Source organism: Poecilia reticulata, linkage group LG12 (assembly GCF_000633615.1).
Source record: "Poecilia reticulata strain Guanapo linkage group LG12, Guppy_female_1.0+MT, whole genome shotgun sequence".
NCBI lineage: Eukaryota > Metazoa > Chordata > Actinopteri > Cyprinodontiformes > Poeciliidae > Poecilia > Poecilia reticulata.
The window spans coordinates 7349724-7376744 of record NC_024342.1 but is presented as its reverse complement, the minus strand read 5'-3'; the positions used below and the strand labels follow the sequence as shown (position 1 = coordinate 7376744).

General features: G+C 40.0%; 1 protein-coding gene across 10 annotated transcripts in view; it reads right to left on the bottom strand.

The window, feature by feature from the left end:
• The window catches only part of LOC103473386 (disabled homolog 2-interacting protein), a 183964-nt gene that overhangs the window by 73283 nt on the left and 83660 nt on the right, over window positions 1–27021 (bottom strand). For 7 of the 10 annotated variants that reach the window (XM_008423605.2, XM_008423606.2, XM_008423607.2 and 4 more), the window contains one exon: window positions 20835–20953. In XM_008423605.2, coding sequence (XP_008421827.1) covers window positions 20835–20953 — 119 coding nt within the window. Of the gene's footprint in view, window positions 1–3875; window positions 4439–20834; window positions 20954–27021 lie in introns of those variants that run through there. The other 3 variants (XM_008423614.2, XM_008423613.2, XM_008423615.2) reach the window with 3 other exon arrangements.

Here is a 27021-nt window from a genome sequence, read left to right as displayed (position 1 = left end):
CTTTTTTTTTTTGAAGATGTGGATATTTCATCAGATTATTTTTGACTTAAACAAACCTAAATCCCATCTTCCCATCTGATGATTAAATCTAATGTAATTCGTCTTGTAAGTGTGGTTCGAAATATTAAAAATCTAAAGAAAATTTGACTGAATGGAGTAAATAAAAATACACCAAGCAGAAATTCAGGTACAGTTTTTATTCTGTTTTTCTTAAAGCGCTGATTGGCAGATGTAAAATTTTAGCCAATTGATACATTTCTCTTTAAGAACTAGAACACCCAAGGAAATGGCAAAGCATAGCAGCTCAATCCCTGAATGACTGGAACCAGATCATATAAGATTTATTTAAGGTGGAAAGAATTACTTGTTCAGGTAGATTGCAGCTTGCAAAAAAATTGTAATATCTGGGTTAAATGGGTTAAATGTATTGTTGTAAATTGTCCAGAATTTGTGTGACTCTCTGTACTAATTGTTTTGAACTTTGAGTTATTTAGATGTTATCTATACACCAGTCCTCCATTTGTTTTTCATGATATTGTATTTTTTTTTATGTATTTATTTTTTTCATGGAGGTTGTTCATGTATGCTTAGCTATGTTAGGGAAAGCTTGGGGAAAAAAACTAGAACACACAGCTAAATGTACACCATCTCTTTTGGCATTTAATGCATTTATTATTAACAACACTTGTATAATTTCATAATGATCCACTTTTACCTATAGAGCTATTTTGTTTATATATGGAGATATGTCAATTGAGCCTGTTTGTTTTATTAAAACTTTTCACATTTGATAACTTTAAGCTGTCACCACTTTGTTTTTATTTTCAAACATCTCAGAAAGCAATTATCGCTTCTTTAAGCAGTACTAACTTCCACAATGAATACTGTTGTGGTTTGTGTGATCTTTTAATACTTGCATTGCACCAATCTGAAAATATTCTTTGTGTTTCCAGTTGACCAGATTATTTTTTTGTTTTTGTTCAGACTAAGTGTTGAACTGTGCCCTTCTGAAACCAGAAGTGGACCATCAACCTCCAGCTCGTCCATCCAGCCACTCATTCCCTCCCTCCCTCCTTTCCATGTCCCTGTGTCTGATCAAATGCTCCGCTCCACTTCATCAGCTTCCAGTAAATCAATGTACATCACAGAGATGATCCACAGTGTGACAGAGTACTTACAGAGAGACACAACACTCCACAAAAAAAAGAGGAGAACAGACAGGAAGCAGAGCATTGGGAGGACAGATTACAAAGCAGCGCTGTATTCATTCTTGCATAACACGTAACGCACCAAATATATGGGCCAGTACTTAATCACATCATCAGCCGAACGGCCCTGTGATCATTTTTTGAAGTGAGAAGAAACTGTCTGGAAGGTGCATAAAAGGTTTAGTCACCCAGAATTAACAAGTGCGGAAAATACTAGAGCATAAACAATCGACGACTGTTGTTTTGTTTCAGTCTTCTTCCTACAGCGACTAGTTTCTTCTATCCACATTTGGCCTCGCTGTCTCACCCCTCCACAACATCTGCATGGCCATGAAGCTGCAGAAATGACCAACATCTCTTGTCTACTTGTTAACAAGCTGTGAGCAAACACACACACGCATGCACCCCCACGCACACACACACAAAACAAACCCAGGCTTCTGGATACTACATGTGAAGAGGCATCAGTATGTACAGTAGCATCAGCTCGAACTGAAATACCGCCACTGGCTAAGTAGAGAGGAAAACAATGAAAGCTCATAATGTAAACAGCTGTACAGTCCATACATTGAGTGCTCCAAATGTTTTTAGCACAATACGCTGAATTCAAGCAGTTTCTTTTATTATTATTACTATTTATCTAAGCCTCAAGAACACAAGACACTAGCTGAGCTCTGAAACCCACATCAACAGCATGCTGCAGCAAACAAGCACACAAATTACCAACCATCAGACAACCATTACTGCTTTGTCAAAACAGAAAATAGCTTTCTCAGTGGAATCGGAGTGCTTTTCAAATCCAAACTGGATTAATTTAAGTCTTTTGTGTAAAACTTGAAACTAAATTTACCCGCTTATGCGATTGGTGCAACATTTCTTTCTATGTTCCAAAGACGTAAGGAAAAAAAGTGAGATTTCACTGCATTTCCACAGAGGGAACTCATGGCTCAATTCGTCTGTATTTAACCGTGTTTCTGTCCTGGAGAAAAACCACCGATGTAGCGCGATATTAACTGCTTGTTTGTTTGTTTTTTTAAATGTACTCCTACGTCAGTCCCTATGTGCTCATTTGCTTTTTTTATCCTAAACAAAACCACTAATGGAGGTATTACTATAAGTAACTTTTACTTTTCTTTTTTACGCATACTTTTCTTTTAGAAGGTATGCGTAGTCTATCATGGTCCTGTATCCTCAAATAAAGCCGTAACAGATGGCTGCACATTTTAATCCAGGATAGGGTGGATGTGGTTCCTTCCTGCTGTCGTCACATGCTTGGTCAGAATTAGGCTGCAATCAAAAATATATAGTTTTTTTTACTAACTAGCTTTAAATGATCAGCTAAATTTCACTGTATTGTATTAAAATTCGGAATAAACAGAACTGTATGTTATTTGTCTTGAATTTGATTGATTGTATTGGATTGAAATTTTTGATTTGAAATTCATTTGGACCAAACTGGATTCAGTGCAGGTGGACTTGTTTTCTGCAGTACCTTGAGACGACAGATGATCTTTATTAATAACTTTTAGATTTTCTTTTTCTTACTTTGGTAAGTGGTTTTATTCAATTAATGTGCTTATTTATGAACACAAATCAAATCACTTTTGGTGACTTTCATCAGATTAGCTCTTAGCGGATCAGGATAGATTTGCATAAATGTACGAAATTCAATTAAGTTGTCAGGTTGACTTGAATAGAACATAAAAACCATCAGTTCTGGGGAAAATTGAAGAAATTGAAGAAAAGCAGTTTAAAATCTTGAATTCCTGATTTTCTTAGAGCACAAATATACATATTTCCCTCGAAAATTATATTTATCACTCTAGTTTTTTGATGATCAAATAAATCCAGTAACACTGCATTGACTTAAACAAATATGATATACAGCTGCTTACCAATTTTCTGCATGTAAGGGTCTCCTTTTACGACTTACATTGCCATGAACATCTGAGTAGCCTGCATTTATTGGTCTATTTAGGCTCCAATCAATATCAGGACAGGCTGATAAAGACTCCGCCACACATTGCAAAAAATGATCCTTGTTGTGATGTTTAATTCAGAGTTAAACTTCTAAAGTTTGAAGAAAAGCCATCAATTTCAATTTCACATCATCAAAGAAGAAACACTGCATCATGGATTAAAAGCCACCAACAATAGACTACCCTCATTGCTTTTTTTTTTTTTTCATAGCTAATCTACTTGGACCGAAACTGTTGGCCAGAACCAGCAGCTGACCTCACAATGTGGCCCAGTCATCTGATTTGCGTTAGCTGGCAGCCCCTCCGTCACACAGGCCAGCCTGGTGTGACGTTCCCACATTCGAGTTCCACGCTCCCAAACGAGCATATAAAACAGAACAAAAGCACACAGTGGCTTTTTTTTTATGGCCTCTATAAAAATCTGTCACGATAGCTTGCTCCGTCTTGACCATGCAATGCAAACAGCCGTTGCGAGTCTGTGTGTGTGGTCAGGACGTCGCTGGTGACTGAGGAGCACACCGCGCAGCTGGAGCATCACCCGCACACAAATTCACGGGAGTGGAAGCAGTTTGGAGCGAGCCGCCTGCATTCACATCTCCGTTAGTGGCCACACGCGTTCGCACGAAACGACCCGTCTCGCAAAGGATGACAAGGCACGATGACATGTGAAGAGCCGGATAACACTCACCAAGCATAGTCAGAGTCTTATAACACTCGCAGAGTTGAGGAAAAATAAGCAGACTGAGCCAGAATTGGTGGTGGTGGTGGTGGTGGGGGGAGGAAGGGAGGAGGAGGAAAAAGCCAGAGAAAAATTAGGGAAACATGTAATTTCAGAGCTCCATTCCCCCCCACTTTTTTTTTATGCTGTTGATGCAGACCTCCTTCCAAACGTCTTTAGTTGTGGTCCTCTCCTCTCCCTCTGACCGACTGTGTCTGTCTATCTTTCCTCTTTGCTGCTCCTTTAAGACGAGGGGTGGAGAAAAAGCACCACAAAGCTCTCCCTCTCCTCCTTTTCTTTCTCCCACCCTCCCTTCCTCACCCCTGTGCCGAGCATGCCCTACTTCCTGTGTTGCCTCCAAAATCAGACGCACGCCCTTTATCTTCCTCTGCTTATTCCCCCCTCGCTCCGGATAAAGGAATCCTGATGTGTGCCTCCAATATTTATTTGGAGAAAATGAACAGGATTTGTCGCGCCTCCCCCGCCCTCTGAGCAAGTCCTGCTAAAGCCCCTTCCACTTACTCTCAGTGATTGACTGCACCTCCCACCTCTTTCTGTTCGCAAAGGGAGGAGCCAACGTCTCTGTGTGTGCGTTGTGGAGGGGGAAATCACAAATGTGTGTAGTGCAGCCTAGCTTTCCCCCTTCAGTGTGGCTCCAGTGGGAGTGAGAGTGTGTGTTTGTGCGTTCCACGTCCTGCTGGCTCTGCTGCGAGGTGTTTCCTCTTTGCTGTTGTCGCCGCTGTCAGTGGGAGGATGAGGGAGGTACATGTGCTGCCAACCATGCCATAATATGAACAGGTCAGCTGAGAGACTGTATGGTCTCAAGCTCTGGCAAAGTAACTTAGCCAATGAGTTCAGCCACAGGCTTGATATTGGCGAGACTGGAATGTAAGTGGGAGGATTTTGAGATCAGACTGGTGGGCTGGCAGGGGAGTTAAGAGTGAAGCTTGAGTCTATTTCTGGAAGTACGGGACTGGCAGGGCTGGCATAGGGAGGATGAAAGACATGGCAGGGCACCCTGATAAGAAAAGGGCAGTGCAATGCTCTCGCACTCCCTGGCACATCTGAAGTGAAGTCATCAAATATGACATCACCCTTACTTCTTCTTCCCCTCCCCTCCCACAAACACATGACACATACACACCAGACCCTGTGCGAGTTGGATGATCACACAACAGGATGTGCTCGGACCGAAAACACCTACTTTACCGTTCTTGTTCTTAAAACAATAGCAGCCGTCGCTGACGCATTGCTGGTGTGAAATGAACAAATTGCGCAAAGTGCAATGGACACCTGTTTCCTTTTCAAACAACAACAAAAAAAGCACCTCAACATTTCAAGCCTCAAGTCATTTTTATCACATTACAACCACCATCTTCACTATGGTAATAGGAGACTGAAGTCTAACTGTGAACAGAAAGGAAAAGAATATGTGGTTCTGAAAACGTTTCACAAAGAAAAGTCTGAAAAGTGTGTTGAACGTCGGTTGTTTTAATTGCCCCTTTCACAAAACAATTACGTTCTAAAACCCAAAAGGTGAGCGGGTCTCTGACTCACCCCTGGTCATTCATAATTATAAATCAATTTTCCCAGGTGAGGCTTCAAATTTTAAAGCCAGCATAGTAGAAACCAACAAATTTGAAAACTGAGCTCTACAGTGTGTCATGCTAATAACCTAAGTACGTTCACACCAAATGCATTTCGCACATCTGGTTTACATCCAAAGTCTACATGCAAGCACGTCGAGGGCGCATCAGATGCGTCAAAATCTCTCGTTGTTTTTGGTTGTCGGCTTGTTTGTTGTTCAGGCTTGATGCATCAAACGCTCAAAAAGTTTCAAATCGTGCTGCTCTAGATGTGCTGCAATGGAAGCTCGACGCATCTCCACACAGACTTTCAATGTAAACCAGACGCACCCGACGCACGAAACGCATTTGGTGTAAATGCACAATAAGAATCACACACAGCAAGTATTAAAAAAGAAAAATGTGTGGCTATGTCTTTAATCCTTCATCCAACTGGATACACACCATTTTGACCCGTTTCTCTCTCTTCTATCCTGTCATCTTATTAGTGTAGAATCAAGAACGGAAAATTCTTTTAGGTTTCCTTAATCCAATTAAAGAAGCCTACAGATGCACCCTCCCCACACCGAAACCAATTATATACCACCATCCCACTTTTATCGAACAAATTAGCTGCACCTGGAATAGGCCAATTCAAGCTGCCGCAGCTGCTAAACTCAATCATCTCTTCCTCAAACATCCATTGAGATTTGACGTTGAAAGGATCTAAAGAAGGAATAAGTGAGATAATCTCAAGATTTAAATCCACCAAGCTCAACTTCCATTCAATTCAGAGGAAAAGGCAACTTGTGACGTAACATTTCTGTTTTTAAATCAAGTTGAAGCAAAAGCTAATTTCAACACTAACATTAAAAGAAAAATCTTACCATATTTAATATCAGCCTTCAGCAGTTGTACTCCACTGTTGATGAGCATCAAAATTAAAAGTTTTTAACTTTGTGATTTCTTTAACTTAAAAATGTGAGCATCTGACCAAGACACAGGCTAGCTTTCAATGATACCGATGGCAGAACAGTCCTTTTTTATTCTTTTTTATTTAAGAGTGTCATCTGTCTTGTTCCTTATCTTTTATGGCAGCATCCATCTTTTCATTTCTAATTCTCAGGGCAGCGAACAAGCACTTCAGCGCTTTTTAGGTCCGATAGGGGACGAGAATGTCAGTTAGTTTAATAGACCGTGTCAGTCATGGAGGGGGAATAAAAGTTTTACAAGTCTTATCTTTCCTTATGTAAATCTTGTATTATGTAAATGAAGGAGACAGGAGAGGAGTCTGCGAGGTGAGATGTAGCTGTGACTTCAGAATCCGTCTCATCCAACCCAGAAGGGAAGCTATGTGGAGCGAGACGCAAAAATAAGAAACTTTGACTTCCTATATTTCTGAATTAAGAACATTTGCCATTCTTCTGTCTTTTTCAGGAAATTCTGCTAATTTCAATCAAATCAACTTTGCCTCTGAATGGAAATAGTAGGAATACAGATGGCAGAAGTTTAATTACACGTGGGTCAAAAACAAACTACAATGAATCTGCCATGACTTTTAAATATGGAACTATTTAGAAGTATCTGTAAACTTCTCCTAAAAGAATATCAATCATTTCCAATTATAAAATAGCGACAATCCTTCACTTGATATTTTATTGCATTTTATTACAACCACATACTAAAAAAAAGAGAAAAATCTCCAGAGATACAGCACATTACTGTCACTGTAAAACTGGGAGAGAACAAGATTTGTGTCTTACTTTTTGTAGTCCTCAGGACTTAATAATGGTATGCTTTACACAAATTATTTTTATCACAGAGAAACATGCCTCACACATATGCCATAACATACCATACTATACTTTATTTATGTAGTACTTTAAAAACAGGGCATGCCAAAAACAAAAACGCAATAAGGACAATAGATAACAGTGTCAGTTACCTATACAGTTAAAAACTGGTGAATAAAGATGAGTAGACAAACACTAAAATAACTTGAGGGAAAGATTGTTCTATAGCTATAGAGCAGTGAAATCTGAGAACAATCAATCTCCTCTTGGTTTTATGGCGATTTAGTCCCTAACCAGTGCAACAAACTCAGCACCGGAGTAATACGCTCATATTTTCTATTGCCAGTTAGTAATAGGCCTGCAGCATTTTCTACCAATTCCAGGCATCATGGAGTAAATATGTGCTGTTGAATATTAAAGGGGATCATGTAGAGCTGGGCAATGTTCATGACTAAAACTATGAAGAACATACATATTTGTCACAGTATGTCACTGCTTTTTGGGCTGATGAACTGGCTGATGAACTCCTTTACTGCTTACATAGTAAACAAGTAAGCAGGCGCTGTGGGCAGATGAGACCAAAATGTAACTTTCTTGCCTCAATCGGAAGCTAACTTTATCTTTGTACTGTACGGTGTGTTTATGGTTTGAATCAAGTTGAGTCAAAAGAACATGTCAATGAATTAAATGTATGATGCCTGCAGATATTATATGTATGTGATGAGCTGGTAGGTTGCGGTGAGGAAGTGGACACAGATAGACCCAGGATGTGATGAAAATAATATGTTTAATGAATAAACCCAACAACAAGGAACAGCGGGGAACAGCACGAGGAAAACTGGCAGCCACGGAGACATACGATATCAATAGACAAGGACCCGACGAAGAACACAGACAACAGGTGAGACTAAATACACACGGAGCAATCACAGGAACAAGACACACCTGGGAGACAATCAATGGGGAAAGACGCAGAGACAGGACTAACAGGGAACAGGATCACACAGAAACTCAAAAATAAACACATAGAAATACGGATCACGACAATGTAGGCCTTTCACAGTAAACTACAAATCAATTCATCGCATGATAAATTAAAGCAAGATCAATAATTTCTATTTGGACAATTTATCGTTTTTGCTCTTTCTGCTAAAATCTGGAAGACAAAATTCTCCAGTGTGGTGTTTTGGTCTCAACTAACCCTTTTTTTGAAGGACAGATTTGTTTACAAAGACGTCATAACTAATTTTGTTTTTTAATGTCTGTTGTGTTGTTTACTTATTTTTGGATACTTAAAAGGTCTTCCCGTTCCTGTGTTAAATGTTTGTTAGGATTTAAAGTTTATTAATCTTTAAGAATGTGTTCTTGAATTATTACGCCATTACCAATACATTACTTTAAAATGGTCTCAAAACAACAATATTATAGTTTACGGCAATAACTTCTGGGACAATTAATCATCCAGAAAAATTTGCTATCCTGACAGGCCAAACTGTATGCTAACCATTTTTCTAGATAAAGTTTCCTTTGGAGAAAGAAATCGTGTGTCACAAGCGTTGTCGCATCTAAGCATGTAAGAATGTTGTAGTCTAAGCATGCTAGTTGCTAGCCTATCCATGCTAATGTTGGTGTGGTCGTTACTCATCTACCAGTGCCGGCCTGTCATAAGATCAGTAGCTGGCTGCGGAAATGATGTAAGGACCGCTGGGTGTGCAATAGCTTTAATTTAGACACTGAATACCGCTCCATATAAGGACTAAACAGTATGCAGACAAGCTAATGTAGACATTTGAATTAGCTGCGTTGGAGCAGGGGCACATTTAAAACATGCAAGACGTCTGACATCACTCTTACAGTTTGACCTCAATGAAGTAATGTTTGGAAGACACACAGTGGGAGGTGAGCAATAAAGGAAACATGTATACCAGCATTGGGTGCAAGTTTATAAGAAGATATAACTCTTTTACCTTCCTTTCACGGCTTTGGTCTGCCGTGCTAATCTTTAAACAGCATGGAGAGTCACAGGGAGGATTGTTTTAAAAGCTTCAAGCCAGAAGCAACTGGGATCGGTCCCTATAAAACGTAAAAGTACTCGCTGATTGAGAGCCAGTTTGGCCGTGAAGCTCAATTTAGCAACCAAAGTCGGTGTTGGGCTATCACCCACTCTCAAATAGAAGCAGGAATGTTACTGACCATACTGCTGGAGCTGGAAAAGTGATTTTCAGGCCTGAGTTTTTCCTCTGAACTTAATGAATTGGAAGATGGTGGCTGGCAGAGTCGAACCTCTGCTTCATTCTCTCAGCCAGACTTAACAATAAAATCTTTAGGTGAGGTTTCCACGTTCACATACACATTTATAACTCATGTAGGCAAAAGAAAACTTTAGTTAAACATCCTGTCAGTCATAATCAATAATATTAATGACTCTATTACCACTTCCATTGTGAATGTGAAGCTATTTCTACGCCTCCTATAAGGCTGACTAAGAAAGGCTAAAAGACTGCATAAGCTTTTTAAATTGGAATAAAAGTCTGTGTGGGTGACTGAAAAGAAGGTTCAGCAGGACATAACAAAATTGAGTAAAATGGAAGGTAAGGGTTTTTCACAAAGACGACTCTAGGAAAAATGCATTAAGCTTATCACCATGGCAATCCAGTGGGCCCTTTAAAGGGCTTGCAATTTTTGAAGAGAGGTTATGTGAGGTTATTGTCGGCAATAGTTACTTTACCTGTTGAAGATAGATGTCACACAGCTCTGAGTTTGTGCAACAGGGAAGAAAGAATAATGGCCGGACAGACGGATCATTGTTTTTAGCTGCTTTAAGCTATTCTAAAACAATTCAAACTGGGGGGAAAAAGTTATTTAATTGTTTGATGGATAATACTAGCTAACATTAATCTCTTACAGCTTTGTAAGAGACAGTTTACAGCTGTTTTTTTTTTTTTTTTTTTTTTTGCCAGCCAGAGTCCAGTGTTTCTATGTGGGATTACTGTGGCAAAGCCTGCTGACATTTTCACACTTCTGAGTAGGCTGCGGATGTTGAGGATTGAGACTGGCTATTATTTTTGCAATGGCATCACGGACAGTAAGTTGCTGTGCTTTTCCAGGCTCGGTCCGATTTGTCTCTGAAGTGAAAGCTCAGATCTGGGACTGACATCACGCCCCTGTTGGGCGTTCTACTCTAGTCTGGATTCTGCAGGTGCTTGACTTTTGTCACATTTACATTTCAAGTTTATCTGCAAAAACACAAATGGAAATAGAAATATACCAGCCATTGGTTTAAAAAGATTAAAACTATCAGAGGTGCTAATAAATAGTTAACATAGGTCAACACATTTTTTTTTTATATCGAGTGGCCTACTAACATCAGGGTTGCTGCTAGCTCTGATTTGTAGTTAGTGTCTGACTTCAGTGACTGATTCACATGTATGAAGTTAATGTTCTGTTTATCTTTTTGACAGACTCATGACCAGCTGATCAGATGAATCGATACAGCAGACATCATCTACCAAGATAAGTTTGCATTCTGACTCAGATGTCATTTGGTTGATAAAAAAAATAAAATAAAATAAGCAGGAAGTTCAATGATCTCTGGTGTAGATGTAAATATTTTACATGCTGTTATAGAGAGTAGATATGAACATTTTCAGCTTGAGTTATTTGAAACTGCTGAAACGAGGAATCCCTTTTCCAGGCTATTAGCCTTCCTTCATTTTATTGATTTCTAGAAAAAAAAAAACTAAAATGCAAACCAATCCGAACCATACCTTTCATCACCATAGTGTAATACCAATGTCACAGAATCACTTGGATGCATTCTCTCCAACTCCATTCGCAGTATTGTCAACGGATAAAAGAAGTCAACTTTTATCAGTGCATACAGTTTCAAACAGTTTCACAAAAAGTTTCACAAAAAGATGTAGAAGAGTTCCCAATTAACTCCCGTAGCACATACGCGTATGTGGTTGAACTTGCTGTATTATAGAATCCTGAGGAAAATACACTTCCAAAAGACATTACGATTCCACCTCTGTGTGCCCCCTTTTCTCAGAGGGTGTTACAGTCAGCTGTGGATAATGAGCTTCTACACCTTATACTATTAGTTATATCTCTTTATAACAGCCATCTAAAGAGCCTTTGACCAGTTTAGGGTTGGATTAACGACTAAATGAGTGTGCTGCATGCCTACTGAGCAGTCTTCTTTTTTTTCTTTTAAAGGATGCGCAGAGCGCTGCTTTGATGGGGCCCTCTGTATTCTCATCACGCTCCTGGTCCTATCCATTATAGCTCATTACCCATGGAGGGACTGAAAGAGCGAAGGCCCCCTTGGCACGCTTGGCTCTGGCTCACAGAAGCCCTACGAGGGTTAAACATCAACAAACCCAAAAGACCTCACCAGCTGTGCAGGTGCCAGCCCTACAAGCTATAGCCTCGGGGGTCACTGTGTTGCAAATCATGTGATTTGTTAAAAAGATCATAGTGGTGATAAACTGCGACACTCTACAGCAGGGGTCCCCAAACGTTTTCCTGTGAGGGCCACATAACATTTCCCTTCTCTGGTGGGGGGCCGGAGTCAGTTTGTAACAGAAAGCACAATCAAATAACCCTCTGTGGGTTATTCACAGAAAAAATCCAGGAAGGATTATAGTCTGTATTTTCCGAACTATGAGCCACACCGGACTGTAAGCCACAACCTCAAAGTTTAAAAAAGCAACAAAAAAACAGTAAACATACACATATAAGCCGCAGATATCTCTGCCACTCCAGATTTTCCACAACGATGCAGCAGCAGCAGAGGACACCCAAAATTTGAGTCATAACAGGTCAATTAAATATCACATTTATTAGGGTTGAAAAAGAAAAAGTTGCCAAGATTATATTTAACTGAACTGATTACGGTAGTTTCCGAACGGTAACTGTAAGAGTAAAAGCATACATGCTAGTAGCAGACACGAAGGATCAGCACATGTGCTAAATGAAAATGGGCGCCTTCTTCTTCTTCTTCTGCTTCTTCTTCTTTAGATTTCAACAGCAGCTTGCATCCATTATTGTTGCACTACTGGCATCTACTGGATCCTAATATATATGGCTCAAATTCTCATAATGATCCCAGTATTATTTAAAAAAAAAAATCTTATTTTTCCCCTCAATGCTATTTAACTGATCAACAACCTTCTCAAATTTCAATTCCCTATTAAAACCTAATTCCGTTTTAATGGGCACTTTTTTCTTTTATTTCTAATTTTGACTTCCAATGATTCACTTCCTGCTAAAGAGCCCCCTGGTGGTTGAACAAAAATCCACATATAAGCGGCTTATAGTCCGGAGAATACAGTATATTAAAAAAAATCTGAATGCTCACTGGTATTGTTCAGGGGGCCGGACCAAATGTGGAGGCGGGCCGGATCCGGCCCGTGGGCCGTAGTTTGGGGATCACTGCTCTACAGGAACATGCCAATACAATGTTCGGTTCGACTAAAGTATCACAATCACACTTAGGGTTAAATGAGATGTGTTTGACTTCAACAAACACTTTATACTTTTTATTGTAAAGCCCATTTGCTCTAACCATTGATGTGAATCACATTTAAAATAACTCGCTGTGAACAAAGTGAGAATACGACTCAGATCGGTGGGAAGCACCTGACTGATGGCCGCTGAATGTGGTGGGTGGGTCGGTGGTCTTCCATCTCGACGGCACCAAGAGGAAAGCAAAGAACAGTGCATATTATTTTATCAAGGTTATGCTCCAGTTGCTCCAAAGAAAGAAAGAACAGGCTAAAGGCTCAACGTCTTTGCAAAAGTCCTAAAAGAAGCAAAATAAAATGTTTGTATATTTTGAGGGGCTTCTTAAGTCTGCAAACATTTCCAAAGGGATTTTTATACCCTGTAGGAGTTTAGTTCTTTTATTTCAAGCTGACTCTTTGTTTTGGTTCTGTGACACAGTTTAGCGATACCAAGACATAGTGCACTATGCTGACATCACGGAAATGCTAATGTTCACAGAGGATGAATGTTTCCATAGAACAAGAGTGGCCCTTTGTTTCTAAAGTGGCCTGAAAAGCAGGACAAGACAGAAAAAAAGTCACAACTTTAGAGCGGGACCTTCATAAATTCACCTACTGCTAAAGCAAATAAATGGCTAATGTGTGCTTGGATGTCTCCAAAAAAAAAAAAACTTTATTTTTTTTATTGCTTTTACTATAGACACACTAGTAAAGGCTTATTAGGCACACAGCAACTTAAAATGTAAATTATAAATTGACTAAATCTGAAACTGGGGATACTGTTAAAAAGAGCAATTAGATACTAAGGTGAGTTTTTTTCACTCTACTTAAATAAATGTACTCAAATTAAAGCTACGGTTAATCCAACTGTTGCATTGTAAGGTTCTGCTACTGCAATAATACATTTATTTATGTCAAGGCTTTTCCACCTGTGCTGTTGTGCTTTTCCTGACTCTGTCCATTTGTTGATTCTATAATTCACTGATCAAGAGATTGTGTGGAATGTTCTGAAGCATAAACATTCACCTACAATACCAATAAAAATAACTTTGAAAAAGAAAAAAAGTTGTACAAAACGCTTAAGGACGCTAGTGCAATTAAAAATGCAGAGCTCTGCAGCAAAGAAAAAACATGACATATCCATCGCTTCAAAAAGCACCGAGGTCTCCAGAGGAACTTCCGTAAAACATTGCACTAAAAATTAATCTCATCTCCAAACAATCTCCAACAGAGAGAAATAATGATATTATAATCATCCCCAAATTAGAGGCATTAGAGCCTGAGAGGATGCTGATGAGTTCATCATTTGGGTCTGTGTGGGATAGAGGCTAATAGCGCACAGTGTTAGGTAAAAATCTGCTCCGTGAAACCCATTATTACCCCGAGAGCCGCGTTTCATCGGCACAAAATCATGCCGATGCATGGCAAATGAGATGGCAACAGGGGCACGGCGCCAAAAAGAGAAAGGAGGAAGAAGTACTATCGCCATCTCTAATTATGCCGCAGCAATAAACCTAATGAAAACGCTGATGTATTTTTGTTTTTTTGGCTTTTGTTTTTTACTGATGTGGTGAAAACTGAGCATCTGATTGCTGACATTTGGTGTTGTTTTTTTTTTTTTTTGCTTTCCTGGATCATTTCCGGATTTGATCTTTATTTACTGGTGAGGATTATGAAGGAAATGATCAAAAGCAAACACTAAATAATCCACAAATTGATGACGGGGGGCATGATCCCAAAAACTACAGATAATACAGTGCATTGCAAAATGATCATAACATCTTTACATTTTCCAATAGCGCAACCAAAAATTATTTAATTGAGATGTGCTGCAAATAAGAGACACAAGGCAGCATAATTTTAAATTGGAAGTAAAAAGAGACGCATGGTTTTCTGAAAAGAAAAAAAAAACATGCAAGGTGCGCCTCCGTCTTACACTTGATCATACACTAAGTGAATGGTCATAATGATATGACTGATCGGGATGCATACGGGGAACCGAAGAGAACGGAGGAAAGGACGGGGAAAAAGGAGCAAAAGAGGTGGGATATTGTTGTGGGACCACCTGGGGAATGTTTACAGAATCTAATAACTCTAAATGTCATCACTTTATTGGATTTATGGATGGATGTGTCTTTTCCTCACTGCTGCGCTCTTTCCATCATTCTCTCTCTTTTTATTACTTCCACAGTCACACTACCACACGGCATCCAGTCCACAGAAAGCTGAAATAGGGGGGAAGAAGCAATCACCCAACCCTCAAAATTCATATTAATGCTTTTCGAGCTGAAGTCTATTATTCTAAACCATGTTGTTTTGATGCATGGCGAGAACATGCAAACATAAACCGAATTCATCACAGACGGCTTACTTATCTGATTATGTTCTTGTATGATTCACATCTTTAACTGGAGGTTGAACAAAAGTGCCTGTCGTTGAAGATTTTACTAAAGGACTCCATCTTTACAAAATACAAGTCATAAAAATATTGATTATTTTTTGTCACAAGAAACAGTAAATACTTACTCTGCAAGTCATTATACAGGCGCAGGAATAGTAAAATTGCTTCTTTTTTTTTTTTTATCCAGTGCCTTGCAAAAAAAACATTCCTGCCCCTTGACTTTATCTCATACCATCAACAAAACAGAGACGTAATTAATTCAGGAGGTAAGAGTTCTTTCTTTTTTTTAACAAAAACAACCTGTAATCATTTGGCATCCATTCGTGTTAAGCCCCCTAAAATCCATTTGGGGGAATCCTGATTCAGATGAGGCAACTCTGAAACTTTCAAAGCATGTTCATTTATTAAAATGACTTTCCATCTAATCAGACAGATATGGAGTTACTTTCCCAGGAAGAACAAGGAGCAACCTTTCAGATCTTTTAATTATTAGTATTATTATTATTTTTGAAAACCATCTTTTTGTCACATGAAAGCCCTAAAAAAATATGGCGAGGTGTGGAAATGTAATCTGCAAAGATGTGAAAAAGTTCAAGAGGTTTTAATGATGTCCCTACAAAAAAAACAAAAAAACAAACCTACGTCAACAAGGAAGCCATTTGCGCATATTCCTTCTCCAGTCTGTGAATGAATTTGTGGAAATATCTTGGTGAATTTCACTATTAAACAATAAAAAAATCATTCTATTTCACAACTCAAGTTTTATTTAAACGACTCTAAAGCCTTAAAAATAAAAATAAAAAAGCCAGATAAATATTAATTAGAAGTGATCTTTCATTTTTCAGACTGCAAAGCATTCAAAATGAACGCTGCAAATTACTCTATGGTTTCAATGATGGTTCTCAAACGCACTGCTTGTTAAAATTACTGCATCCACAAGTGGCTGGTGCCCTTCTCCAGTGGTCAGCAGCTGAAAGGTGGTTCACTCTGGATAGGTCACCATCACATAATATACTGCACACTGGGACACCAACATTGCATTTTAATGGATATAGTAAGGTTCAGCTGACTAACTAGTTAGAATATAAGCTACCAACACTTTAAAACCACTAAAAACTTGATGTACTATTATGTGTTAAATTTAATCAGGAGTGAAAATATCTTATTTTTTAAATAAAAACAGCGAATGCTAAACATTTTTGTTTTTAGTTTTTGAATCAACTTCCCGTGATATCATGACATTTTTAATTAATTCTATAATACCAGCAGGACATATCATCCTTTTCTAGGTGTCACTACTAGTTGGTTTAATGTACAGATCTCTACCATCACCCTCCATCATCCATCTTACCACCCAGATTTTTTTTGTTGTTCTTTGGTTGTTTTTTGGGTTTTTTTTTTTTTTTTTTTCAAACAACAGTAAAAATACAGCTGGTCATAAAGAGATACTGGAGTTCTTTCATAGGTGATCAAATAAATCTGATCCTGTTGCTGTCTTTGAACATCCAGACCTGGTGTCCATTACAAAAAAAAGGGCTTCCTTTTTACTGCAGCATTCTTTCCACAAGTCATTTCCGACGACCTGCCGCTGTTACCAGAACACACAAAACACACGCCGAGTGAGATCTCTCAGTCTCCAATTATGAGATCAAACTATGCCTAATTACCTTGCATAGCAATAAGCGATACGGTGCATGATGGAATGGAGAGGGAAGCATCAGAAAAATGAGAGCAAGAGTTCCCATTTAATATTTATGACTTACAACAATGCTGCTTGTACTTTGTGGAAAGCCTAAGGATCAATTCCACCTTTTGTCTACTGATAGCAACACTGCAATGTCCAGGCCAGGGACAATGCTGCTGTAAACCAGCAATCCTTTATGCTGCATCAAATCCAGTAAGGAGGATTACTCAGATGGAGGGAGCAAGATCGACACGGACACAGTAACCTCCACTAGTGCACCATCCAAAGATAATATTTTATAACTGCAAACGTCTAGGAAAACCTCTTTGCATTCATAAAGGGAATCTTAATCAGTCTGAACAAGTTGAGGGCAAAAGTTGAACAGTGCCATTTGAGTTTCTGCCCGTGTCCTGTCTGCTGCTATCGGATTCCCTCAAGCTGACCATATAACCTTTAAATACAGTGTTTAGCTGCGACATAACACAATAGATTGTCTAGTTGAATTAGTTGTTCTTCTGTCAAAGGCAATCATGTCAACACATGTGCATAAGGTCATTGCACACCTGCCACCTACTTCGGACAAACATCAGCGTGCTAGCAGAGTCACCAACCTGTCCACCTGAAGCAGAGGGTTCGATACACAAGGCTGCCTTGCAGGGATTCTACCTCAGCCTTTCATTCATCCAAATAGACTGGTTTCCAGGCTAATAGACTGCACTCACCGTTCGGATGCCACTGGAGTCTGAAGCTCCTGTCCGATACAACCCAGACGATGAGGGCGTCAGCATTGGTGTACCACAGGGCTGTGTACTAGACCACCACCACAACCGAGCTCAACACCATAAAAAAGGTTTCGCAACCGCGCTACAGTGTGTTAGTCTGATCTTTGGCAGAGATGACTTGGCTTACATTGAGGAGGCAGAGCTGCTACCCATGCAATGAAGTGATGAAACCAAGTGGTTGATTATTATCTTCAGTTAAAAAATGAAGCAAAATTGGATGTGCTGTGGTGGCGCAGGGGTTAAGCACAACCCACATATGGAGGCCTCAGTCCTCGACACAGCTGTCGCAGGTTCGATTCCCGGCCCTGGTGACCTTTGCTGCATGTCTCCCCCTTCTCTCATTACCCAGTTTCCTATCAATTAACTATTAAATAAAGACCACTAGAGCAAAAAAAAAAATCTTAAAAAAAAAAAGAAACAAAATGCCCCTCCCTTATCAGGACAAGCTATGAGAATATTGTCTAACCATTACGGTTTCAGAGTGAGCATAGAAACGCAACTCTTAAGAAAGAAAATGTCTTTCAGTAACTGCTCATCAGCTTTATAGAACTTTAGACGAAATATTAGCAAAGGCGATAAAATAACAAATGTTTGAGCCTATTGCCCTCAGGTAATTAGTACCATATAAACATCAACATCCTTATTGTATAATTTGCAAAGATGGTAAAAGTTCTGTCCACACATAAAAACTCACTTTTATCATTTTAGTGGATACTATAATCAAAATAAAAATGTTTAAAAATGCACAAATTATCACCAAAAACACTTAGAAAATTGATCTTGCACAATTTTAGAGCAGATTAAAAAATTAACCAAACCGCCCTCAAAACTTCCTGATTATATCTCATAGACCTATATTTGTCTGATTACAAACACTCCAAATGAACGGGGTGAGAAAATTAGTGTTTGCGAGCTCTTTCCCTGTGTTGCTGCTTTGTTTTGCTGCAGATAAGTGCGCCTGCCGAGAGACCAGGCCCTGATTAATACAGATGAATTTTTCATTCTGAGTGTGCAGCTGCTCCTCCGCAGCGTGTCCAGCTTTTGAGCCTCCTTCAGGCTACCTGGCCTCAGAATATCATTGCGGCAAACGCCACACGCAGTCGAAATCACGTCTGGTGTGTCGACACCCGAGGCCATGTGCTCCGCTTCCTTCAAAACAATTAAAGTAAAACGATTGCAGCTACACGGCTTAAGGACAAGTGACGCATCCTTGACAGTCACGGCCGCGCACTTGCACACGTGTAGACCGTCGCGATGAGAGATTCCTTCTCTACTTGCTTTCCCTTCCCCTCCTGTATCTCATCATCTCCGAGTTCCAGGTTTTTCCAGAGTCTGTCACCTTCTGCAGTGTTTGATGCCCTGCGGCGAGGCTGCTCCCAGGCTGACAGCGAGTATCACTGCCTGGTGTCACGCTGCTCTCTGTAACTCTGCATCTTCTACAAATTTATCCAATCGTCGTGCAATTTGCTTTTTACAGGTTTTTTTTTTTTTTTCTACATCACAAAACCACTCGTTTATAAGGACACCAATCGTAATGAATTTTCGCTTTTTGTGGTTGAGGTGCATGTACATATTGTGGGCGGTTCTGTGTTGGGAGAGATAAGACACCTCCAGGACATTCCAATTTCCACTCCGGTGTTTGCCTTCCTCTCTGTAGTGCTTTATCAGAGAGCTGCATAAATGCTGATAGTTTGGGATGCTTTACTCACCGATAGATAGAGGGGGAAAAAAACTATGGTTGAAACAGAAGGTTGATGAGTCCAAAACATCAGACCAGAAACAGAACGGCAAAAAAAAAGAAAGAAAGAAAAAACACACACAAGCAAGAATTGGTGAGGAGGATGGGAAAAGACAGTGGGCAGAAAAAGCAAATGAGGTGAGCTCATTCGGTCCGACTGAAGGACAGAAAAAGCCCAAAGGACAGAAAAAGCCCACTGTGTTCCACACTTAACAGTGGCTAGTGTTCCCTTGTGATAGTCTGACAGTGACGTTAATGCCTCATTAAAAGTGGGAAGCGAGGCGGTAACTCATCTCTAAGTTTTGAAATGGAACGCCATAGAACGGCTCCTTCAAACACGGCGCTTTCTTTAATTAAACCCCGCATACGGACACCTTGGCTTTTTCCCAGAGAAGGAAGAAGGAAGGAAGGCAAGCATGAGAAAGAGACCCTCACAAAGAGTGAGCAGGAAGTGTGATTACGGGGCAGCGATTGCTTGGACTATAATTTGGCTTTTTTTTCCTCCTCATTATGCACAGTGGGAGAGAGAGGGAAATGTTAGCCAAGCAGCTGAACACCTGCAAAAATTAGCAAAGGTTAGCATCTGCTGCCAGTAAACACAGCCAGAGGCAAAAGGCTATTAAACGGCAGCTCTAGAGGCAGAGGGATCAACGGAAAGGATCAGTTCCAAAAAAATTCCCCCCCAAAAAAACAATCCTCTTTTTGTTTTGTTTTGTTTTTTATTCTTAACTGAATGTAAAACATGAAAATGCAACTGTTTCTATTACTACTGTTTTGTGGATGTTTTCTTATCTAGAAAATCCCAAAATTAAACATACATGCATACAAACTGGAAAGACATTAAATGATGTGTGGCTGGTTTGATGCCACTGGTAGTGTGTACTGCACTAAGTGGATGAAATCTACAGATAAACTATATGTTTGAATCTTTTATAGACACATCTTATTGTCCACGGAATAGGACAGTAACAGGAAGGAATTGCAGAATCATTAACTTGATGTAATTAGCCGGTCGTCTGTAGAGCTCACACTTGACATCTTGAAAGATTATGCTATTGCATTGTTTATTCATTAGAACATGCAGAGTATTTCCAACAGTTTGCCATGACAACCTCTTTTTTTTTTTTGAATAGCTCCTCTCTTTAATGTGACAGCGTGACACAAGTTTACTCAATCATCCAAACCCTGGCGTAGCTATTTTGGGACGACAGCCGTTCCTAAAATACCTGCAATTGCTGAGTAAATGTTCTGTTTCTGCAATGTGTTTGAATGTTCCCAAAGGCAAAGCAAAGCCGTTTGACGCCGACATCCGAGAGTCTAGCCCTCCGCTACTGTCTTTAAATTAGTCGATCATCATGAAGTACAAAGCTCATGCATCCCCAAAACGATGTAGGAACCATGTGCATATGCAAGAACAAGCGAGGATTTACAGAAGCTTCTAGAAGGAACAAGACCTCACCTGTCATTGTCCACGCTCCTGAAGCCGGGAAGGATGTGTCTGAAGCTGGAGTTCCGGTCAAGCTTTGGTTGACTCTTGGTGCGTTTTATGGAGCCCTTCAGCCGTCGACTCAGAAAGCCCTGAAGGAGGAAGACAGTCGACAATTACAGCGTCACCGAAGTGTCGGAGATGTGGTTGAACGTGACGGCACGACAGTAAAATATGAATACAACAAACATGTATGCTCAGCATTTTAAAATCTGTGAGGCGAGGCATCATTGATAGCTGAAGGGAAATGAATAAATGTGGGGAAATGAATAAATGTGGCTCACGTCAGAGATCAGAGAATACGACACGAACATTCAGAGCCCCAGATTTAACTCTGCTAGATAAAAGCCGAGCTCAGAGTGGAGCGGAGATAGAACTGGGGTGGAATTACAGCAAATTATGTCAGTTCAGGTAAAAAAAAAAACAAAAAAAAACAGTTAATCGGTTCTAAGCTTGTCTGGGTGAAGTGGAAGGAAATTTAGTATGCGTATTTCTTCTCACATTTGCATTTCAACCCTGGCAATCTCTATGGCAACTATCAAGTGATTGAAATGAGTGATGTAGAAATGCCACGACTTTTGCCTTTTTTTTCTCTCTTTTTTTTTTTTTTTTTGCACAAAACGTTTCATCCACACTGTGCATTCGGACGCACTTAGCTCCGCCGTTACCCATACTCGTCAAGCTTTGGGCTGCAGCCAACAGGATTTTGAAGTGCACTCCTCAGTGGGAGACCTGGTGCTTTACTGGAGATTCTTGGACATCTCAAGTCCTTCTTCACTGCAACCAAACCCCTCATCTTTGGGTTCTTATGAGCTGAAAGAATGTTCTTTCAGGTCCAATTTCCTGGCATGTGGAGTGTTCTTTGTTTTGTAAGGTGACCACGTCAAACACGCAAAGATAATGATTTTAAACCCATGCTCTCAAGTATTTTACGAAGACCCTTGCAAAAGTATTTGTACCCATTGAACACGCATCACATTTTGTCATGTGCATTTCAAGACGACATATGAGTGAAGTGAAAGAGAAATGATATAGAATGATCTAAATTATACAACAAATGAAATAAGAATCTGAAAAGAATTGGATTTAATGTCAGGTTTCTGACTTTGCACCCTTAGAGATTTTAGTTAAGAGTTGCTTTGTGCTTAGCTTCCCTGTGTGCCTCTGCTAACGTAAAGCATTTCTACAACTTCTCCACAACTTGACCTCCGTCCTGCCCGGTGTGTTTGCTCTTCACAAGGCCGTCTGTCCACTAATGTTTTAATCATAGGTGGGCTTTTTCAGTTTCCCTCATGAAGACCACGTTGCAGAAACCATTAGCTGTGAGGCTACAAAAATCTCAAATATGTAAGAGTTTCGTGTCTCGATAAAAAGCTTTTGCAAAGACCTTTTGCAGTGGTTTGTTCCACAAAGCAGAACACCAGGTTGACATTTCAGTCAGACTAAGTTGGAAAAAAAGCATCACATACCCTAACAGACATGCATTACCTAAAGTGCTTTAACCTTCCGTTGTCCTCATATGCGTCGCCCGTCCACATGACTGTGATGGGCAAATTGCCCAGTGAAAGAGACCTCCCTCCGCCCCGTTCGGGCCATTAGCACACTTGTGTAACAATTACCACCTACAGTATGAATAGGTCTCCCCAGGCTTCGATGGACTGGGAATAATTGGAGAGCGACTTCCTCACAGCTTGGCAGCTGATCACAGAGCAAACCTCAGCATCCCGATGAACAACACCTGTCATCAGGAGGCACTCTGGCCTGAAAACAAAGGACACTCTCATGCCAGTAACCTGAGCTTTACGCCAATAATGAGTGTGTGTATTATCGCTGTGTACCAACACAAAGTGCTGCAATTCCTAATTACTTGGTAATTTTGAAGGAAAAGATTTTTTCTATTTTCTTTTTGGGTAAGGCAGGATTACGGCGAACAAATAAACCGATATTCACAGTATTATATTTTCGCTGTTGATGTAAGTTCCTGTCCAAAGCTGCAGTGCATGAATAATAAAGCAGTGGCTACGACAGGGAGCTGAAATAATAACTTGTTTTAAATGAGGAGGATCGTGGAGAAACAAGACCGGAGCAAACAGTGCAAAGGAAGCACGGCGTCAACCCTGCATTAAGTTCAATTTGCCGCCACAGAAGTACTCCGCTTACTCAGCAACTTCAGATGCGACTCTGTGGGAGCTTGTCCAAAACTTTCAGATAGCTTCTAATAATCTGGGAATCGAGTATTTCTAAGGATTGCAGTTTTAAATCAGAAAGAGGTTTCAGTTTAGACCAACTCTATGCCAAGGAGAACTGTAACACACAACAGAATATGAACCACATTTTCCATCTTTGGAAAAATACCTTCACCTAAAGCTGTAGCATGTCTATTAGCAACAGAACTAGTGTTGCATCATTCGCGGTTTTTACACAGGAAAGGTTCAGCAGCCAAACAGCAGGAGTCGAGCCATTGCTGCTTTATTTGTGTTGTATTAGAATTTGCATAGAATTGGGTTTTGGTTGTATTGCAGTGGAATGAACTGCATAGATCTGAGTTTGATATAGGCTGATTGACCTAGACATGTTTATGATGCTCGTTTTTAATGCCTTGAGTTGACATCTGAACTCAGCTGGTACCTTATAGATGTAACGCTGAGCTACACGGATAATAATAACCAAACAAGTTCATGAACACAGGAGTCTCAGCCACCATTACGCTGCTTTTTTTTCTTTTTTGTCTCATTTATAAGAAAATGTGCAATTAGCAATGATTTTACTCTGTTTTTATTATTATTATTCTGAGGATCATCTACAAATACCATGATTATTTTACAATTCAAAAGAAAGCCATAACCTAATCCAACTTATTCAATTACAAAATTTATGGCATGATAATAAATCCCATTGAGATGACCATTAATCACTGCATAATAGTGTTCCCCCCAGAGAATCACATAGTAACATAACTACTATTAAATGACTATTAATATACGTATGTAGGCTCATTAAGTGGGAAATGAAAAAAAAAAACAAAACAGCGAAGATGCAATAACACACAATGACTTTCACACTCTTCATCCCAATGCACATTCACTAAACATATGGGGGACTATTATAGGAAACACCCACAGGTCAGTGATTTAGAACAATGTGAAATACAGTCACATATGAGTGGAGATCAACATTGTGACAGCAGGACTATGATGAGCTCTGATTACAGCTGAACTTTCACTTTTGTCTTCATAAGAGAAATTAAATGATCCCACTGAACCCTCTGGGATCAGGGTTGCTTTTGCTTTTTCATACTCAAAACTTGGACAAAAAGAAAACAAAAAAAAGAAAAAAAGAAACAAAACAAGAAATTGCATGCATGTAATTCTTAAATAAATCCAGACTTCTATCAGCCAAAGATGTGGGAAGTAAACTGGGTTACTGGTGTTGCTGCCAATTCTGTTGGACTGTCAGATGAATGACTGGGACTGAGTCATTACATGAGTAGAGCTAAATATAGCAGCTTAAGTGGAACATTTACTCTGTCTTGTGACATCAATATATATTTATTTTTTCTTTAGGAGTGTGGGCATGTGGTTTGATTAGTAGGATCGTCTATCTAAACAAAGAAACAGAGGAGTCCTACTGAAACAAGAAGGAATCTATCAACCACCCCGCACCGCATCGGCTCCTCCATAACCATGACGAGATTAAGACCCACTGAGTTTGACTGTTTGACACGGAAGACAGAGCAGATGAAAATTTAATAACGCCCAAACACCTTTTTCTCATTTCCGCATATCACTGCTTCCGAACTTCTCGAAAGGCAAAGCGATTCCGTGCTCCTTCCCCGCAGTCCCCGGAGAGCGCGTTAGCCTGCTGTCGTCGGCATGTTTGCGGTTCACAAATTAAAACGTTGCTTCTTTTTGCATCCTCACGCGGCGAGGTGATGAATAAAACTCCCAATTCAAGCACAGAGAGGGGCATTAATGAAAGACAAATCAGAGATATGAAGCAGAGTGCGGACAGCTGTGGCCAACTTGACTTCTTTTTTTAAACAAATTCAGCATAATTCAAATCAAAACATACAAAAAAAAACATTAAAAAAAACAAAATTAATTAGGAAGGAGAAGCAGGGACAAGAAGGGACCTGAAGTCAACCCAAAAACAAAACAAATGGAGAGAAAAATGACTGACAGTGAGGGGTGACAAGCAGCAGGAGGATAAATTAAATAATTTGAGCACAACGTGGAGGTGGCAGAGCACAAGTCAGCAGAAGAAGCAACAGAACGAAACTAAGTGATGAGGAAAGCCGGGAGAAAAGTACAGCAGACGAGTGACAATGTTGGCGGCGGATAGGAGCTCAGCAGAGCGTGGAATTGGTAGCAGAGCAAAGTGAAACAAAGGATGGTCAAATGGGGCAAAGTATAGTTTTGGGCTTCACTCCGACGCGGCCTGTTATTGCTCTTATTCTGAATAAGACGCCTATCACACCGTGCACCCTGGGACACATAACAGAAAACAACAGCAAACATAAAACAAAAAGAAGAACCCAGCTAGACTCGGCATTCTACATGTAGCACGGCTTCACAAACCCCAAAAATCTGTTCAAGGTAGCAAGTACCACACTGGTTCATATGCAGTCGCTTAACTGGCCCAGGCTTTGATTTTATGGGTTTGTGTGTGTCAATGATCTGGGGTTTTTCAAGCATTATTTGACTTTTTTGTTTGTTTGTTTGTTTATTTGTTTGTTTGTTTGTTTGAAAAGGACTTCAGTCTAACAAACAAACCTGTAAAAAAAAACATAAAACAAAAGTACCCTTCACACAATAATGCAGACTGAGGAGAACAAAACTAACTTTGCACAATGAATGCTGAATTCCTCCGACTCTGTCTTATGTTATATTACACTCTAAGTTGGGTCTAAGTCACAATATAAGAGAAGTGGAGTAATAGGAAGTGCAAACACCATTACATGCTACAATCGCTGTTGCTATATAGAGTAGCGTCGAGTATGACTGGCAGCCGGGAGGAGATAAATGTAACCAAAAAATAAAAATAAAAAGGAAGACAATGAGGAATAAAAAGTGTATTGTGCACCTGTCAATTTGCAAATAAAAAAAACTAGACTTGAGGTTACTGTTTCCCATGCTTATGTGAATCTCAACAAGCTGTTTACTTATTCCACATTTCGGCGGCTGACAGCAAAGAGGCAGGGTGGGATGTCATAAACCAATTCAACATGAGCATACCGCACGGAGGGGCACCTGCTTCTCAACAGCCTGTCTGTCTTTTCTTATTGCGCTCACTCCTAAACAGAATCTGACGGGCTCCAGAAATATTGTATCAATATTTTACTGCCCTATCTTGTTTGCAGCTTAACCTCTAGACTGTGCAAGTGTGTGTGTTGCATGTGTGTGCGGGTTTGTGTGTGTGTGTGTGGGGGGGGGTGTGCGTGTGTATGCGGATGTTACAACCCACCCCAAAAGCTTGATTGCAATCTCAGGCTGTCCGAGTTCATTAAATCAGCACTTAAAGGAGTTCAGCTGGGCTTTATTGCGGGGCCTCGTTTTTGTCATGAAATTAAAGCAAATGCTTTGCAACCAGTTAATTCTATTCCCTCGGCTCGCTGGTTCCCGGCCGCCCTTAATGCGGCCTGATAGAATCAGAGCCGGGACAATCAGCGAGGTTTTCTTTGCTTCTACTGTCACATCTTGTGTTCTCCTTTAGCATAAATGGATAAAACCAGAGGACGTACCTTCCCAATTAGACCTTTCTGCTATTTATTGGAGAGAAAACGGGAGGTAGAAGGAGAATCAGTTCAGTCACCCAGGATAAGTGAAGCAAAAGAAACTGTAACTTCTATTTTAACTCTTTATCTGCTTTTAACAGACACTTTGAAAAGATTTCAGTTTTTGTGGTTTACGGTTCTGATGAAATAAGAGTATTCGAGAACAATAGAGGCGTGCGTGTGTGTATGTGTGTGTGTGTGTGTGTGCGTGCGTGCGTGTGTGTGTGCGTGAGCGTGTGTGTTTGCAGATACGAAACCCAGTCCCTCCAAACGCAAGACAGAAAAAGATTTTGACGGATTTAGCTCGAGGCCTTAGAAGGAGTGCTTTAGAGATCATTATAACTCTTGTTGTCAGAGTGTGAAAGTTTGTTTCTGGAATAAAGAGGA